The following is a 15,095-nucleotide window of genomic DNA, read 5'->3' as shown; positions in this document are numbered from 1 at the left end:
CTCTCTCTCTCTCTCTCTCTCTCTCTCTCTCTTTCGGGAATAACACCCCCCCCGTCGATTCTGTGGAGATAGGCTGCAGCTGGTCGGAGCAGACTGCTGAGCTAAGGTGCGCGCGCCTCCGCTCGCGAGGGAAACGGCAAGCTTGCACATGGGACGCGACCGTTTCCCCGAGCTCTGTGGCCTGGCCGGCGTTTTTGCCGCCAAATTCGCGTTCCTGGCTTAGAGAGACTTACTGACTTACTCTAGCCTGGCTTCGGCCGCGCGATCTACAGCGCGCGCAATGTGTAACGATTGGCGCAAACGACTAATTGTCATTCTTAGATCAGTGTTCTATTGTTGTCTTGTCAACAGTCATACCAGGTGTGTGCGAGTTTTAGCTGTGCAATTATTACGTAATTGGCGATTTACTCTCTCTAATCCTATTGTTTCTAACTATTCATTTCTGTGAGTAGTTCCGTGGAGCACATGCAGAAAACGGTAAGAAACTTAATACAAAAATCGGTATTTTTATCAAGAGTGTGGATTGTGACACTTAAATAGCGTAACGACAATGGGGTGCCCGCGCATGTACTGTAATACTCAATACATGAATCAAAGTCGCCGGTGCCACAATTTAGATGATAAGCTGTCAGACGGTCGGCGAGAGCTTTGTGAGCATTCATTTTGAAGTGCCGTTCGAAGGCTCTCGCTTAACCCGTCTGATTTAGTCAACATACGCCCGCACATTGCTTGCTCTCTCTTTCTCTGAGAAGTCTCTCCCACGAGCACATCACGCATTATCGTGTCGTAGAGCGCACCTCTGTTTTTTTTAAATAATTTCAATTTGATAAAATGTGCACAGTTACAACTAGGGTAGTATGCACTCTATGATTTGTTTTATCCTTCGATAAAAAATATTTTGTAGCCTTAATCCGGCACAGAATTAAATACAAATAACATCAGTCCACACCGCTTCTCAAAAGTACTGATGGGTTGTGGAGCAAGTTGTTGGGGAGCCCCGAGAAGCATTGACGGTCGCCTCTTTCGCCTGGCAGGTCCACTCGTTCTACCCGGGCCAGCCGCTGCCCAGCAGACTGCAGCAAGGCCTCCAGCAAGGAAGACAGACGCCACAGTATTACTCCAGAGGGAAGAACATGCCGCGGTCCGGCAGCGACCAGCACTTGCCCCGGGTCGAATACCAACACCGTGAGTACACAGGCACGGGTGGAAACTTGACTTGACTAAACCGACGAGACCTCCGTTGGCCCAAGGAGGAATTGGTAACCAGGCACTCACTTTTAGAGGGTACAGTTTGCCTCTTCAAGAGTAAAGTTACAGTTTACCTGTTAAAGCATTTTTCTTCAAATTTATTTTTTCGCTCTATCCCCGTTTTGGGCCCGTTACTCTAGGCCTCATTCTAAAAGTAGGAGGTCGAACTATGTGTTCGGGTAACTGCCACCCACAGTGCCACTGCCAGCCGCGCGTTGACGGCGGGGACACTGAGAACTACTGACGCGGCGGCGCCACTTCAAGTGGCACAACGCGCAAATATTATCGCTGCAGCCGCGCTGAGCGCAGCACATATCAGACCGCAGGCATGTCGCCGCACTGTCTGCAGTTTTGTGACTGCGCCATCGCAACGCTTACACGGACTTTGGCTTTGGCGTGCCACTCTCTTAAAACCGATCGTGTTCACCGAGAGTTGTGCGCTCTGTTGTCAGTAATGGTGTAATGTAGGGGAGACCTTATCATACTGCTTTTATCTCAGAGGGCAAAGTCTAACCTAATCAGTTGACTTTATTTACTTTAGCTAATCTCGGATCTGACAAATTATTTGGTTACCACAGGGAACTGATTAGAGCCCTGCAAAGAGCGACCTACGCGACCTACGCGAGATACGCGAGCTAAATGCGTACCCCGACCCACACTCGCCTGTCGAAGAGGGGGCGAGAGGGGGTCTAGCTCGCGTAGCTTGCTCGACGCTCTAAGACTGATTAATTGCCCGAAATTACTAAAATTTGGTTCTGACGATCAATTATTTTTCAATCCGTGTAGTACTGCAACATCATGTCTCACATTTGGTCTCGCAAGACCACGGCATCATTTTGGATTTAAGTTGGAAATATAAAACAATTAATGCTGTCCTACATTTGGTAACGCACTGTCTCACTTTCCAAAGAGTGAGACTTGCCTCGCACCTCTGTCTTAAAGCCAATAGACTTGTAATCCGAAGTGTACTTTTGCCCCAAAATATTCGCAGTCATGAAAATCGACTCGACTTCCTCAATCAGAATTTTTAGTATAGAATTTAACCAAGCATTTGTCGATGGAAACAGTAGAGACACGCTGGAAGTACAAGTGTGAGAAATTTACTCACCTGCAGGTGGGTGAAAATATTCACACACCTGTAGGTGTGCTACAAAATGTTCACACACTTGTATGTGACCGAATGGAGATTTGCTGACTTAGCAAAGGTAGCGTTTTCTCTGTCCATTTTCTATTAAACAAAATATCCTCTGAACGTGAAGCGTCGCTCCGTCGCTGCATTGTTTGAATGAAATGCGGTCAACATTTTTTGTCTTGTGTTACTCTAGCACCCCAGCGCACGGCGCACACCATGCTCCGGCCGGGGACGCTGTCGCACTATGGCCGATACAGCTCGGCCGCCGGCCAGCACGCCAACCAGCACGCCGGCCAGCACGGCTACCGCCGCGGCAGGCCTTCCCTGGACTACGCGTCCGACACCGAGGCCACGTGCTCGCCGTCCACGAGGTCGTCGTCGTCCTACTACTACTACCGGGACCGGTCCGGCGCGCAGGGTGAGTCCCGCCGCCAGCGATATCAGGCCCGAAGGGAAGGAACTTCAGTGACTAAAAACTAAAAGTGACTACACGCTCAAAAACAAATCAGTTTAAAAAATCAAGGTTAAAGGCAATTAAAAATTCCCAAAAAATAAATTACAAAGAAATCCGAAGAAATCTGATATTTTTAGAGGAAATAAAAAGAAAACAGAAAAATTATTGTACGCTTGAAGTGAAGTAGCCCTCAGCCGGGCCGGCCTCCTCACTGGTGCCCCTGTAAACAGGCTCATCTGCCGCGTCAGCCGCGCTGTCACGCCTGGGCTCCGCCACGCTCTCGCGGGGCGGCTCGCTGCGCTCCAACTCTCTGCCGCGAGACCACCGCGGCCCCGGGCCCATCTCCATGGGCACCCTGGGGACCCTGAGCCGGTCGCTGGTGCCGTCGTCGCCGGCCGCCGGCAGGCACCAGCTGGCGTCCGGGCGACCGCCCTCGGCCGCGCACCAGCTCCTAGACCACCACTACGACAGCGACAGCGCGCTCTCCGCACCCGACCTGCCCCTCAGCAGGAGGGACCGAGTGAGGGGTGAGTTGAGTGTAAGAGAGAAAGCGCGGGGTATGGCCGATCAATACAGCACCGGGCCAGGCCGGGCCGGTGTCTGCGTGGAGTATCGCCGTGGCCGCGCGGTGTACCTCCGGGCCGCGCCACGCCTCGCCACGTCGCGTGGGTCGCGGTGACTCATCCCGCCATGTGGAATCCGCAGGTCGCCTTCCGTCCTCGCCGAGCGTGTTCACGGCCGACGAGTACCGAGCGTGGCTACAGCGGACGCCCTCCACCAGCGCCATTTACGAGAGGATCCGGGCCAACCGCGACGCCGCGCTCGCGCACCAGCGAGCGTCGAGGCTCACGTTTTCCGCCGAAAACCTCAACCTGCTGGACCGAGCGAGAGAGGTGAGTAGTACAGCCTTTGAGTGCCGCTTCAGTAGGCCGCCTGGCGCGACGCAACTCGCCGACGGCGAACCGGTTCTCGCGAGTGGCGCGTCTAGACAGATCCCATCTCGTGCTGCCTTTCTCTTCCCGCATTATCCGTGTTGCGGCTTGCTACGTGGGACTCCGGGCCGGCCGGGCCCACCATTGAAGGTTACCTTCATCCTTCATAGTGTGTGGTCGACACACTCAGCAGGACCGCGCAGCGCAAGAGCGGCAGAGCGGCGTCGGCGAGGCGAGGCCGGTCGTTTCGACTTGCAACTCTGCCTCCCCCCCCCCTCTCTCTCCCCCTCCCTGCCCTCTCCCTCCTCACTCCTCGGTATTGTGTCACACCAAACCTTTGAGCACGACTGCATCCCCTTGCACAATAACACCATAATGAAGGGTCAGGGACGCTCCGGCTCGGTCCAGACTTCGACAAACAATGAGGGATAGGGACATGCAGGAGATCCCAGGGGCCAGGTATATCCCATCCCGTGGTTTCTCTCTCGTCCCTATTCTCTTGCAGCATGCGGGCCTCGCTTCCCCAGTCGAGGTATATTCCAAACACAATAGAATGTCCTTCGGGCTGCTTTTAGAAACCGAGGTTGAAACATAAATGACTTTTTGTGTGTGTGTTGGCTTCCCTCGTCCTCGTCCTCACCCTCGTCCTGTTTGATCCAGACCCCCTCTGACGTTATCCCGATCGTCCATTTTCCTTTCAAAAGGCCAACATATTTTATTTTTTTCTTCCAAAGATTTTGTGGAGATACGAAGCATTCTGGGGGCGGGCATACGTATATTTAGCGGAACCGCCCAGACTTAAATCAGATGCGACTCGGTGTGCTGCCCCTCCCTAATCCTCACAAGCAAGCGCGGGAACACGACGACTTACATTCCGACGTGGCAACGCTGCCGGCATCGCTCGACTTGGCACGGCCGCGCCCGAAGGTCCAGACCAGACCTGGCCCGAGTAATATTATTCTGGGCACCGGTTTCTGTTTGGAGGCCGACTGCTGTGGTCCCACCTGCCCTCCAGCCCATTCCTCGTTATGATATTTTAATGCGGCCGGCAGATGCTCCTATCGCACATTCGTTGGCGTGTCTGGGGCTCATGATAAGGTCTGTTGGCGCGGCAACGTGGCAAGCTAATTATACGGACCGTGCAGCCGTCTTCTTGCCTGCTTGCGTCGCCACTGGTCCCTACCAGCCTCGGTCCAGACTCATAAACCCGTCATGAGCTGCCCGCCCGACGATTGGGTCGTCGGGCTCCCGCGCAGTCTCAAGGCCAGGTAGTTTGGAGATTTCCTTGGTGTCTTTTTTTTTATACCCCCTTTTTTCACGTGGGAAAAATGGCCTGCCGCCAGTCCTTGCTGTTTCCATTATGACATTCCCCGGAAACACGAAGCCTTCTTTCTGATTCGGGCTGGGGTTTTTTTCGGCCACGTACAAACGGACACCGCCAGCAGCCAGACGCTCGTCCACCACACTCGCGTTTTCTTCTGGACTTTGGGGGGATCCATCCAGCTTGGGGTTTGCCATCAATGTTCCCGTCAAAGTGTCTGTTCTTTGCCAAACTCAGTTGCTATGGGCGAGTTGTGATTTTTTTTCGTTCTTCTTATTTTAATCGAAAACCAAACACCTTTCAGGAGGTGTTATCTAGATCTTATATTGTTGTCTATGACGGTTTTGGCCGAGGACAATCGTGTTTTATTTGAACCCATTTAAACAACCCCCGCTTGTATCCTTTGCAGGAGGGTGGCTCGTCCTACTATGGCTACCGGGCGCCCCTCACCAGCACCTTGGACAGGCACACCTTTGGGGCGGGCAGGTCACCGTCTGCGTCGGCGCTCAGCTCGGTGAGCTCAGTAGGCCGCTCGCAGTCGATGCGGCGCATGCGCCAGCACCTCCTTGAGCTTGAGGCCAGCGCCAGGCACAGCGGCACCCTGAGGTAAGACCCGAGCCCGCCGCAGTCTGCACTCTCTGCACAGAGCAGCATTCGACCTCCTCTCTTTGTTTTTCAGCCGCACGTCTTCGTCGGTCGTTCCGGAGTCCACTCGCTCGCGCATCATGGAGATCAACCCGTCCGAGTTTCTCAAGTACAAGATGGACAAGGCGGGTTCCGTGACGAACGTGCCCGGCGCGGCTGGCGTCGGCCCTGGCGACCTCCTCGGCGACGCAGGTACCCCGGGCGTCAGCGGCCTCCTTTGGGTGCACCTGCTGGCGGGGCGGGGCCTGCGGGCGTCTGGCTCCGGATCGGCGGCTACCACGCCCTCAACTCCTTCGGCGCCAAGTCCATTAGGTGAGTCTGGGGCGCGGTGCATATTTATTGCACCCTTCGTCTGGGGCAGGTAGAGAGCCGCCACCTGTCGCCTTTACCGATGCCGACGAGGATGGCAGATAAACAACACCCCCTTTTGTGGGCGGGGAACATCCGAAGATGTACACTAACGTTTTAATATGCCTTTCATGTAATAAATCTTCTAATGCCACTGTTGCTCGGTTTTATTTTTTAGGAAGCGGCAACGCCATGAGAGACCTTTATTGCGTGCTGGAATGTGATCGGGTGCACAAAGCACGGACCGTGGTGCGGACGGGAGACCTTGTCTTCGACTGGGATGAGACGTTCGAACTGGACCTCGTGGCAAACAGGGAGCTGGACTTCCTTATCTATTCCTGGGATCCTCAGTACAGGCATAAGCTCTGCTACAAGGGATCGGTAAGTCTTTGGGAGGACATTGACCAAACTTTCATCACCTAGTATTTGTATCACACTTCGCTCAGTTCACCTCACTCTTCACTTTTAATATAAATTTAATTTTGATCCACCATTCAGGTTCACCTTTCCTCTCTTCTTCGCCAATCACCAATTCACCAATTGGCCCTGAAGATTGAACCAAGAGGTACATTGTATCTCCGACTGAGACACACTGACCCTCATTCAACATTTTCACGGAAACATGCGACTGCTACACACCCTCTCCTAACTCGGCCTGGTGGAAAATCCTTAGCAGGTATAGTTGTTTTTTCATATTAATGAAAAGACAAAGCAAATAAAGAAAACTTTGAGAACTGTTCTTCTCGTGATTGCAGCGACAGCAGGTCTGTTGTTTGGCGTCGACTTGGAGTCAGTAGTAAATCGAGAAAACATCTCTGGGGGTGTGCCTGGCGGTGTTCCGACCTCGGTGTCTCTAGCAACTCAGGGAGCATCACAAGTACCTCTTATTATTAGAAGATGTGTTGAAGAAATTGAGAGGAGAGGGCTAGATATCATTGGTAATTAACTTTATTTATTTGAATCGTTTGACAAAAAGTTGTTGAAATTCATTACATTAGAGGTGTTTAATTTTTCTGTTTCAGGTTTATATAGATTATGCGGCTCTGCTACGAAAAAACGGATATTAAGAGAGGCATTTGAACGAAACGCTCGTACCGTCGATCTAACACCAGACAATGTTCCTGATATAAATGTCATAACAGGTTAAACATATTTTTCTTGATTATTTTTCAAATATATGGATGTATCTAATAACATGCTAAACATATATCATTCTTTTCTGTAAATTTCCAGGAGTGTTGAAGGATTATTTAAGGGAGTTGCCAGAACCTCTGTTTACAAAATGCCTATACCAAATGATGCTGGATGCGCTCACAGTATGCCTACCTGATGACCCCGAAGGGAACGCCAAACTTATGTTCTCCATTTTAGACTGTTTACCTAAAGTAAATCGAGTAAGTTCGTCTTCTGATGGTTTTTTTTTTCATGTATTTATTGAGTAAACTTGGGAGCTCAGAATGATTTAACCTAGCTACTTTTTCAGGCAACTTTAATATACTTAATGGACCACTTGGCGTTGGTTGTGTCACAATCTGAGAGGAACAAAATGACACCACAAAACCTTGCTGTCTGTTTTGGCCCCGTCATGATGTTACAAACTGAAGAAGGCCGAGAGTTAGATTTCAATCAAACTATCAGCGTATTGAGATATCTTCTCGAAATATGGCCGTGCAAGTCAGGTAATGTGCTCATTCTTTGTCTTCCGTTTGCTTCTCAGCTTTTGTTTGCCAGCAAGAAGTTCGATGTGTGTTACCTTTTTGTGTTCTTGTCGTCTTTGAGCTTCATTAGCATGTTTTGTCACAATTTAAACTGAAATTTTGACCGAACGTATTTGAAGCTTTCTGACGAATTTCTTCTCTAAACTTGAATTACTGTTGCGTGTGCCTCTCTTGGCCTGTTACGTCTTTTCTTCGGGCTATGAGTAGCCTTATCTATAGCATCAAATCTTATTGAGCTTGGTTTACCTCTTAAACCGCGTTTTGTGTGTAGTGTGTTGCTTACTATAGAGCGAAATGAATTGCCCAAATGAGGCAGGGAGCAGTAAATTTTGAAATGAAACGTCAGACATTTAATTAACACAGTCAACTTTTAATAGAAATGAAGGCGTAAATCACTAACACGCAAAGTATACCTTGAACACATCGCTTATACAAAGGAGTCTCGTTGCGCAGGAAATAGGTACCAAGATAGCAGGGGCTTTGACCAGGGTTCTGACTCAACATCAGATCAACACCTCTTATGTAAGAATAATACAGGCTTGAATGTAGTAAAGCTGAGCACTTCTAGCTTTACCTAGATGAAAGTGTAATTATACATCAGTATTTAGAGGCATAATACAGAGAAAATGCTCTGCACAATTCGGGCGTACCTCTCAGTACGGCCCAGCACCTCATTTGAGCCTGCTGGCACTGACAAGTCTGAAGCGACCATAGAAATATGTATTGAAACTACGCCTTTTGCAGATATTAAGATGCTAAATATTCACACCCATTTATTTAAGATCCCCAATTTGCTCCCAGCCTGTTAACAATGTAAGAAAATTGCTTCATAGAGGAGGCGTATGTACGTACGATTTTAGAAGCAGGCGTGCTCACATACAATCCGAGACTATTACAAGTGCTGAATAATATGTCATCAGAGTTGACAAGCACCGCCATTGGCTTCTGCGTTATGTACCTACCCTGTTGCCCCACAAATCAGTAGCCTACCCGTACGAGTAGAGATTATTCATTGCATTGTCCCACATAATACAGTTAATTCCAAGTATTTGTGCAATGTAGAAAACAATATTTAAAAATAGACTTTTAGCGTAAATAATTTCAAAATATAACTCCGCAGTATTATATTTTGGAGATACAATGAAACAAATAATAACACAGATTATTTCCAAGATAATAAGCAGTGCTTAGCGAGAAAAGCATGTGGAACAAAATTTTAACCGCATGACAATTTCATAGCTTTTTAGACAAAGTAAACGGCGGAGGACTGCATGAGTCCAAGAAGCACACTAAAGACACACAAATTACACGAGCCATAATTAACATAGAGTTTGTACGCTCTATTTTGTTAATGTTCGGGCGGACGGCCTCTGCATTGCGGTATAGTTTGTGCCTTATACTAAATCAGAATAAATTTGCATAGTAAGCTTTGCCTGTAAATAGTCCGTCGTCTTCTAGAACCGCGTACAAGTTTTCTTTGGTTGACGTACATATTGAATACGCTTGTCTAATGATTTACTAGATAATTCCTGGTGGCGAATTAACCCCTCGCACTTCTGTAGTTATACTGCCCCGCTCTGGCGTGCGTGCGAGTTTCCTATCCGATCGGGTTCGGAAGGCGCCCTGTTGAGAAACGGTAGGCAAATCCGCTCGCACGCATGCATGCGGTACACTACAACGTGTGGGGATAATCAGCCACCTGCTAAATCAACTTTTGATTTCCTTTTTATTGTATTGAAGCTCCTTATTTCATTTCATGAATAAGTGGGTCATATATGGAAACCTATCAAGAAACATGCTAGATACCTGTTAGATATCCCAATATCCGGTGATCATAACACATCCCTTTTTCACAGACAGTTCGGGAGGTACTATGCGCCAGCACTCTCCAGTCCACGAGTTTGACGACTTCCTTGGGCTCGCAGAAGCCGCCGCCCGTCAAGCCATCCCCAGCCGCCCACCTCACCTCGCTGTCGCGGGTCCAGAGCTCTTCTCCAGTTGTGGTCTCGTCCCCGATAAGTGACTCGTCGCCCAGCCCCTCCCCGCCGGAGGAGGCTGAGATTCTGAGGAGCATCCCCAAGGCCGGCGCCGCGCCCCGCGGGCCACCTCCGCGCATCGAGCCGCGGCGCAGCTTGCCCAAACAGGGCGAGCACGACGTGAACGGCCTGTCGCTGCAGCGGCAGCACAGCCAGCCTCCCGGACTCCCACCTAGGAATGCGTCCACATTGCAGAGGAAGTGGTCCGCCAACGGCAACGGCACCCCGCCACCCAGGACCGCGCTCACCTCGCGGCCACTCCCCAGCCCACCGGTCAACAGCCGCCCGATCCCCATGGCGCCGTCCAGCGCTGTCTATGGAGGCAACGGCTACAACGGCAGCAGTGTGCTCGATGCCGTCAAGAACATCGAGAGCATGCAGCAGCACGAGGCCGGCAGCCCCAACTCGTCGCCCAGGAGCGTGCGCAACGGCGCAGGCTTGACGATGAACCTCGTGGCGCCAGACCACTCTGCGGATCGAGACACCTCCCCAGCGGCTTCTGACCAGGGCGACCAGTTGGAGACGCCCACGTCGTCGACGGGTACCGAAGACTCTCGGCGCGAAGGGGAGGCTGGCGAGCGCGGAACGGAAGGTGACGAGGAAGCAAGCGATGACGATGACGAAGACGATCGCTTCCGCTCTGGCAGAGGCAGCAGCACGTCCGTGGTCATGCGGGACATAAACTGAGGCAGAGGGAAGTCTTTTCTGGAGCGCAACAAACTGGAGTACATCTAATGGGCAGAAAGCTTTAGTGCCAATCAAAACAAGGCCTGTGTGTTTTTTGTTTTACATCCTGAGATTTGAACATTTGCTTCTCTTTAGTGAGAACCAAGCTTTGGCCTTCGATGACTGATTGGAGACACTCATGTGACCACGTATATTTTTTTTTATGAGTTAGAAACAACCTACTTAGTTAGCATGTGCGTCGTCTTTATGCAGGTATGTAGATCGATTTACTTTAACAGACTGACTTTTGGACCATGCGCTCTAGAAATCGTTTCTACAATGACAGAATATTTAATTTGTAGCCGAGGAGTTAACTGTTATCTCTCTTACAAATTTCATGGCTCTGAAAATTAGTGGAAATTCCGTCAAGAAATGTTGAGCCTTGGGCATCTATTGTTCCGACGATGTTCATTTCATAGTGCATTTTAATAATAATAATGGTTGTGAAGATATGCCCAAGTAAAAGATACTCAAAATTGAGGTGGCATTAGCATAACAGCAAAACCTGAATGGCATTCGATTAACGCCAAAGTAAATGTCAATTCTAAATATGGGTCTGTAGACGCTTTACAGGCACAGCAAGTTAGAAGTTTTAGAATTATCAATTAGCAGGCTGAGAGGCTCGCAGCGTAGACTTTATCTATCAAGAATTTCTCGTTATTGGAACATAAACAATGACTGTTACTCAAAACCTATTAACACGCTTATATTACTTTAAGTACATTTGAAGAGTCGTTTAATGCCTTAAGTGTTGTTAATTTCTCTTTTAAGTTGTAAAGAGATGTGATTTCAAATGCTTAGTCTATATTTAAAGGAATCCTAATCGTATGTGGAACAAGGCAGATTGTGTAAGCGTAGTGGAATTCGCGCCTTTGCGTTGTGTTCTTCTAAATGTAATGTGCAAAGCAGAAAGACTGTTCCCCCACCTTTTTGTTTCACTGCTAAAATCGGCTGAGTTCCCATATCACAAGTATCCGTAGACAAGTTTTGAGACATTTTTTAATGGACTGTTATTCATATTTTTTGTTTTATATCTTTATTGTACAGGTTTACGAGATAATTCGGTTTTGTTATGATTGTGTAGTTAAATTAATTTGATAGATTGGCTGGAACAATATAAGTAGCAATTGTCAATAAGCAATAAGTTCAACACCCGCACTGTACTTTTAAATACATTGCCTTTTGAAGGCTACCGTTTCAACCAGATATCTTTGTATGTAGGTTTCTTGTGATGAGTGGTTCATATCTGTAAATACGAAAATCCATTATCATGCGACTTCACTGCCACCTATAGTCAATATAAGATAAGAATTGAGAGTTTCTAAATCGTGTTAGCTGTCTTTTTATTTTATTTCCATCTAGTACATATGCTACACTTTTGCGGACTAAATAGCAGTTGTATAATTTAATAGATTCATTTTATTTTCAGTTGAGTGTTATGTGTAAGTAGAAATAATCTAAGTGTGTACACATTTTGAGTCAATTCTTTATGTATTGCCTGGTGGATGGACCCAGTCTATTTCTGCATAATGTAGGTGCTAACCTAATGTACTTTCGTGTACGCTTAACGCTTCCTTCTGAGACGGTTTCATATTTTCTTGTTGTGAACACGGAAGTAATTGAATGATATAAACAATCCCTGTCAATTAGGCTATAGCCGTATTTAAATAGGAGACCTAATCCCGAGAGCAAAAGCCCAAAGCGAAGAATATAGGGCCGAACAGGGCCTGGGCGCCCGATCCCACCACCCATCACTGTCGTCTCCACATTCTCCGCTTCGAGTTTTCGTCTTTGCGTTTAGCTCTCAGGAGGATAAGCTCTTTTAACTAAATACGGCTTTTTCTTCGTTTTATCGCAAGGCAGATAGGTACATTTTAATGGCCCGAGTAATATGCACCTCTAAGGCAGCATAAAAGAAAGTCTCCTGCGGGCAGGCTGACTGCGGCACATATCTGTTATTTTACAACATTACGTCTTATAAAACTGCTCTTTCTAATCAACGCATCATGAATACGTGAGTGTGGGCGTATCTGTGCATGATCTGTGTGAGAAACGGAGAAAGCGGGAGGAAGAGAGTGCTTGAGAAAAGAAGGAAATGGAGAGAGAGGAAGGGGCGAGGTGTGTGTGTGTGTGTGTGTGTGAGAGAGAGAGAGAGAGAGAGAGAGAGAGAGAGAGAGAGAGAGAGAGACGGGATACCAGATAGTGTGGATCACATTCCTAAATGGCAATGATGCTCGCATAATAAAAATAAACTATGCTCAAACCTGCCTTGTGTAAAACAATCTCAGACGCAACTCATGTGGTGGACTGGTAATGTAAGTGTGATGTTCACTATTCTGCATAGAAGAGTGTTTGTGTTTAGCCATTCAACAGTATTCTCATTACATAGTTAATATATTTAATTTTAGAATATGGACGAGGCTGCTATTAACATTTTGTACAAAGATTTGAATCTCGTGTAAAATATTAAAGTAGGACACAAAACTTGCTGAATAATGTGTACATTATTTTCTAGGGAGTCGCACTGATTGTACTTTGCAATATTGCTATATAATGTTCAAAGAGAAGAGTAAACCTAAGCAGAGATTTACGCTCATGCTTTTTTGCACATATCATCTGGTTAAGAATGAACAGTGTAAAGTATTTTAGAGTTTCGCAATTTGTTATTATTTACAGTGTATCAACCAGTACATCTTGTTTCATAATTGTTATCATTTTAGGTTTTATTTATACATTGTTTATACGTTCATGACGTGGAGCAAATTTGTTACTTTGGTAGCTGAAGTGATCAGTGTTGCTATTAGTTTTCCTTGCTAATAAAACGAAGCTATGTAAGCTACCAATTTTCGTGCCATTTAATAATTTTTAATGTTCCAAAAGTTTGAAATGTTAATTATTTGACGTAACCTTCACTTTCAATAAGGTTTGCTGTCGATATTCAGACTTTATTATTATTTTTAAGGGTACGAGAGCTATTGTTCCTATCGAGTGTCTCGAGTCGCCTTTACTGTACGGTTGCAAAAAGAAAGCGCTAAATCAGTTAGTAAACCAAAACTACGGAAGTTGATTGCTGTTTCAACTTTTTTTGTTTATGTTCCCAAGGCCCAAGAGACCATTCCTCACAAAGTAAAACTTGTCAAGAGGTGCTGCAACTACTGCAAGGTGGTGTCAAAGAAAATAAAAAATCAGAGTTGAACATTTTTATTACAAAAAATTTGTTGCACAGACAATATTTTCCAGTAAAACGTGCTGACTTCAATGATACAACAACATGGAATTCGAAATAAACTTATATTAGGGTAACAAGTAACATATTTCAATTTAAACACTTATCAATATTCTCTAAGAACTTTACAAGTCTGTTTCATATGATGTTCTAATTTATCCTTCCTAGTTAGAACTTTCCCACAATACAAGCATGGGTGACTAGACACTCGTTCGTGCCTCTCCATGTGCCTCTTAAGGTGAATCCTTTGTCTAAACCTCTCGGGGCATTCTGTACAGGCAAATGGCCTCTCTCCAGAATGAGTAAGCATATGACGATCTAGCCTTTGAAAATATCCATTGCAAGAAAGACATGTCCCTGCACAGCTGGTTCGCGGAGTATTCAGAATTTCTTCCGAAACTGTGTCAAGTTTAGGAAGGCCTACAAGTTTTGATTTCTTCGAAACGTTGTCGGGTTTGATGAAGTCCACGTCCTTCCTCTTGGTGCTGTTGATCTCGCAATAATCCAAGAAACCATTCTGAGGTATGATGTGGTGTGGAGGTGCGTGACTTAAGTCCCAGATGTCATCCAGGTGATCGATCAACATTATTTCCTGGTAACATAAAGATGAATAGAAATAACGGAGATATGGATCGTCAGCACGCCTGGGGCAGCACAGCATGTCCCTCCCTTCACAAATTTATGGTCTGCATGACCACAAGGCACATACACTAGCGTTTATCACTATTACTCAAGGCTGTTGTGAGCACGCGAGAAATTCGATGATGCGTATGTATCCATGGCATGTTCAGGTTACATTCATCTGCGCTGCATACGAACAGAGCTTTCGGCGGGTAGCCCATACTGCGCATGCGCCCCTGCCAGGCCCCACCCGGCAGTGGAAGTGGAACTCGCCCAGGCAGGCCCTCGAGACTTCTGCGCATCTACCCCCTCCAGGCCCCATACTCGCCGGCGTGCCCCGCTGAGCGCCGAGTCTCTCCTACTCTTTCCGCAGCGAGCTTCCGAACCGATCCGGATGAACACCAGGGGCTTTGTCCCTCTAAAGTAGCCACAACCCCTTTCTGCTTTTAATTACTACTTCTTCAGAACCCTCTGGGAGGTGAACGGCAAACTAAGATGAGCTAGTTAATACGGTTGATGCAGCTAAGAGCGAGCACCAGAGCCTTAAGCAAGATGTAAATACAAGGTGGGTGTTCTTAGTCAGCCTCTTTGCTTATTAACCGTTTGTCTGCAACAGATCAAGAAGAAGAAAAGAAGAAGTTTGTGTCAAGAACATGGCGGCCGGCCCATAAGAATACATGGGCCGGCC

At 47.3% G+C, this 15,095-nt stretch overlaps 2 protein-coding genes across 5 annotated transcripts; one reads left to right on the top strand and one right to left on the bottom strand.

Annotated features, from left to right (window-relative positions):
• The first annotated feature begins 6 nt into the window (after positions 1-6).
• Positions 7-13,627, top strand: LOC113205933 (rho GTPase-activating protein 100F). Of its 4 annotated transcripts, none has more exons than XM_052264174.1 (14): positions 7-1,185; positions 2,574-2,798; positions 3,065-3,361; positions 3,540-3,727; positions 5,497-5,693; positions 5,767-6,044; positions 6,259-6,461; positions 6,579-6,756; positions 6,836-7,018; positions 7,103-7,222; positions 7,314-7,474; positions 7,564-7,759; positions 8,252-8,320; positions 9,659-13,627. In XM_052264174.1, exons 1-14 carry the CDS (start codon positions 1,134-1,136, stop codon positions 10,519-10,521), a joined length of 3,210 nt encoding a protein of 1,069 aa, XP_052120134.1. In that variant the 5' UTR covers positions 7-1,133; the 3' UTR covers positions 10,522-13,627. The 4 variants fall into 4 exon arrangements, with proteins under 4 accessions (XP_052120134.1, XP_052120145.1, XP_052120139.1 ...); XM_052264185.1 differs by having other exon boundaries at positions 9,655-9,966; XM_052264179.1 differs by lacking the exon at positions 8,252-8,320.
• A 118-nt stretch (positions 13,628-13,745) lies between these two features.
• On the bottom strand, positions 13,746-15,044 carry LOC127748864 (gastrula zinc finger protein XlCGF57.1-like). Its single transcript, XM_052264190.1, has 2 exons — positions 14,496-15,044; positions 13,746-14,378 (listed from the first exon to the last, which is right to left on the bottom strand). Exon 2 carries the CDS (start codon positions 14,370-14,372, stop codon positions 13,893-13,895), a length of 480 nt encoding a protein of 159 aa, XP_052120150.1. The 5' UTR covers positions 14,373-14,378; positions 14,496-15,044; the 3' UTR covers positions 13,746-13,892.
• Positions 15,045-15,095: the final 51 nt, after the last annotated feature.

Source organism: Frankliniella occidentalis, unplaced genomic scaffold (genome assembly GCF_000697945.3).
Source record: "Frankliniella occidentalis isolate FOCC.00 unplaced genomic scaffold, Focc_3.1 Scaffold2, whole genome shotgun sequence".
In the NCBI taxonomy this organism is placed as follows: domain Eukaryota; kingdom Metazoa; phylum Arthropoda; class Insecta; order Thysanoptera; family Thripidae; genus Frankliniella; species Frankliniella occidentalis.
The sequence above is the reverse complement of the archived record's forward strand: the minus strand, read 5'-3'. Positions and strand labels throughout refer to the sequence as shown.

Bases quoted from the DNA above. Each gene is read 5' to 3' on its own strand.
- LOC113205933 (XM_052264174.1), top strand. From the start codon at position 1,134: ATGCCGCGGTCCGGCAGCGACCAGCACTTGCCCCGGGTCGAATACCAA. The intron at 6,462-6,578 runs GTAAGTCTTTGG...TCCACCATTCAG, and splicing joins AGCTCTGCTACAAGGGATCG to GTTCACCTTTCCTCTCTTCT. The intron at 8,321-9,658 runs GTAAGAATAATA...TTTCACAGACAG, and splicing joins ATCAGATCAACACCTCTTAT to TTCGGGAGGTACTATGCGCC.
- LOC127748864 (XM_052264190.1), bottom strand. From the start codon at position 14,372: ATGTTGATCGATCACCTGGATGACATCTGGGACTTAAGTCACGCACCT.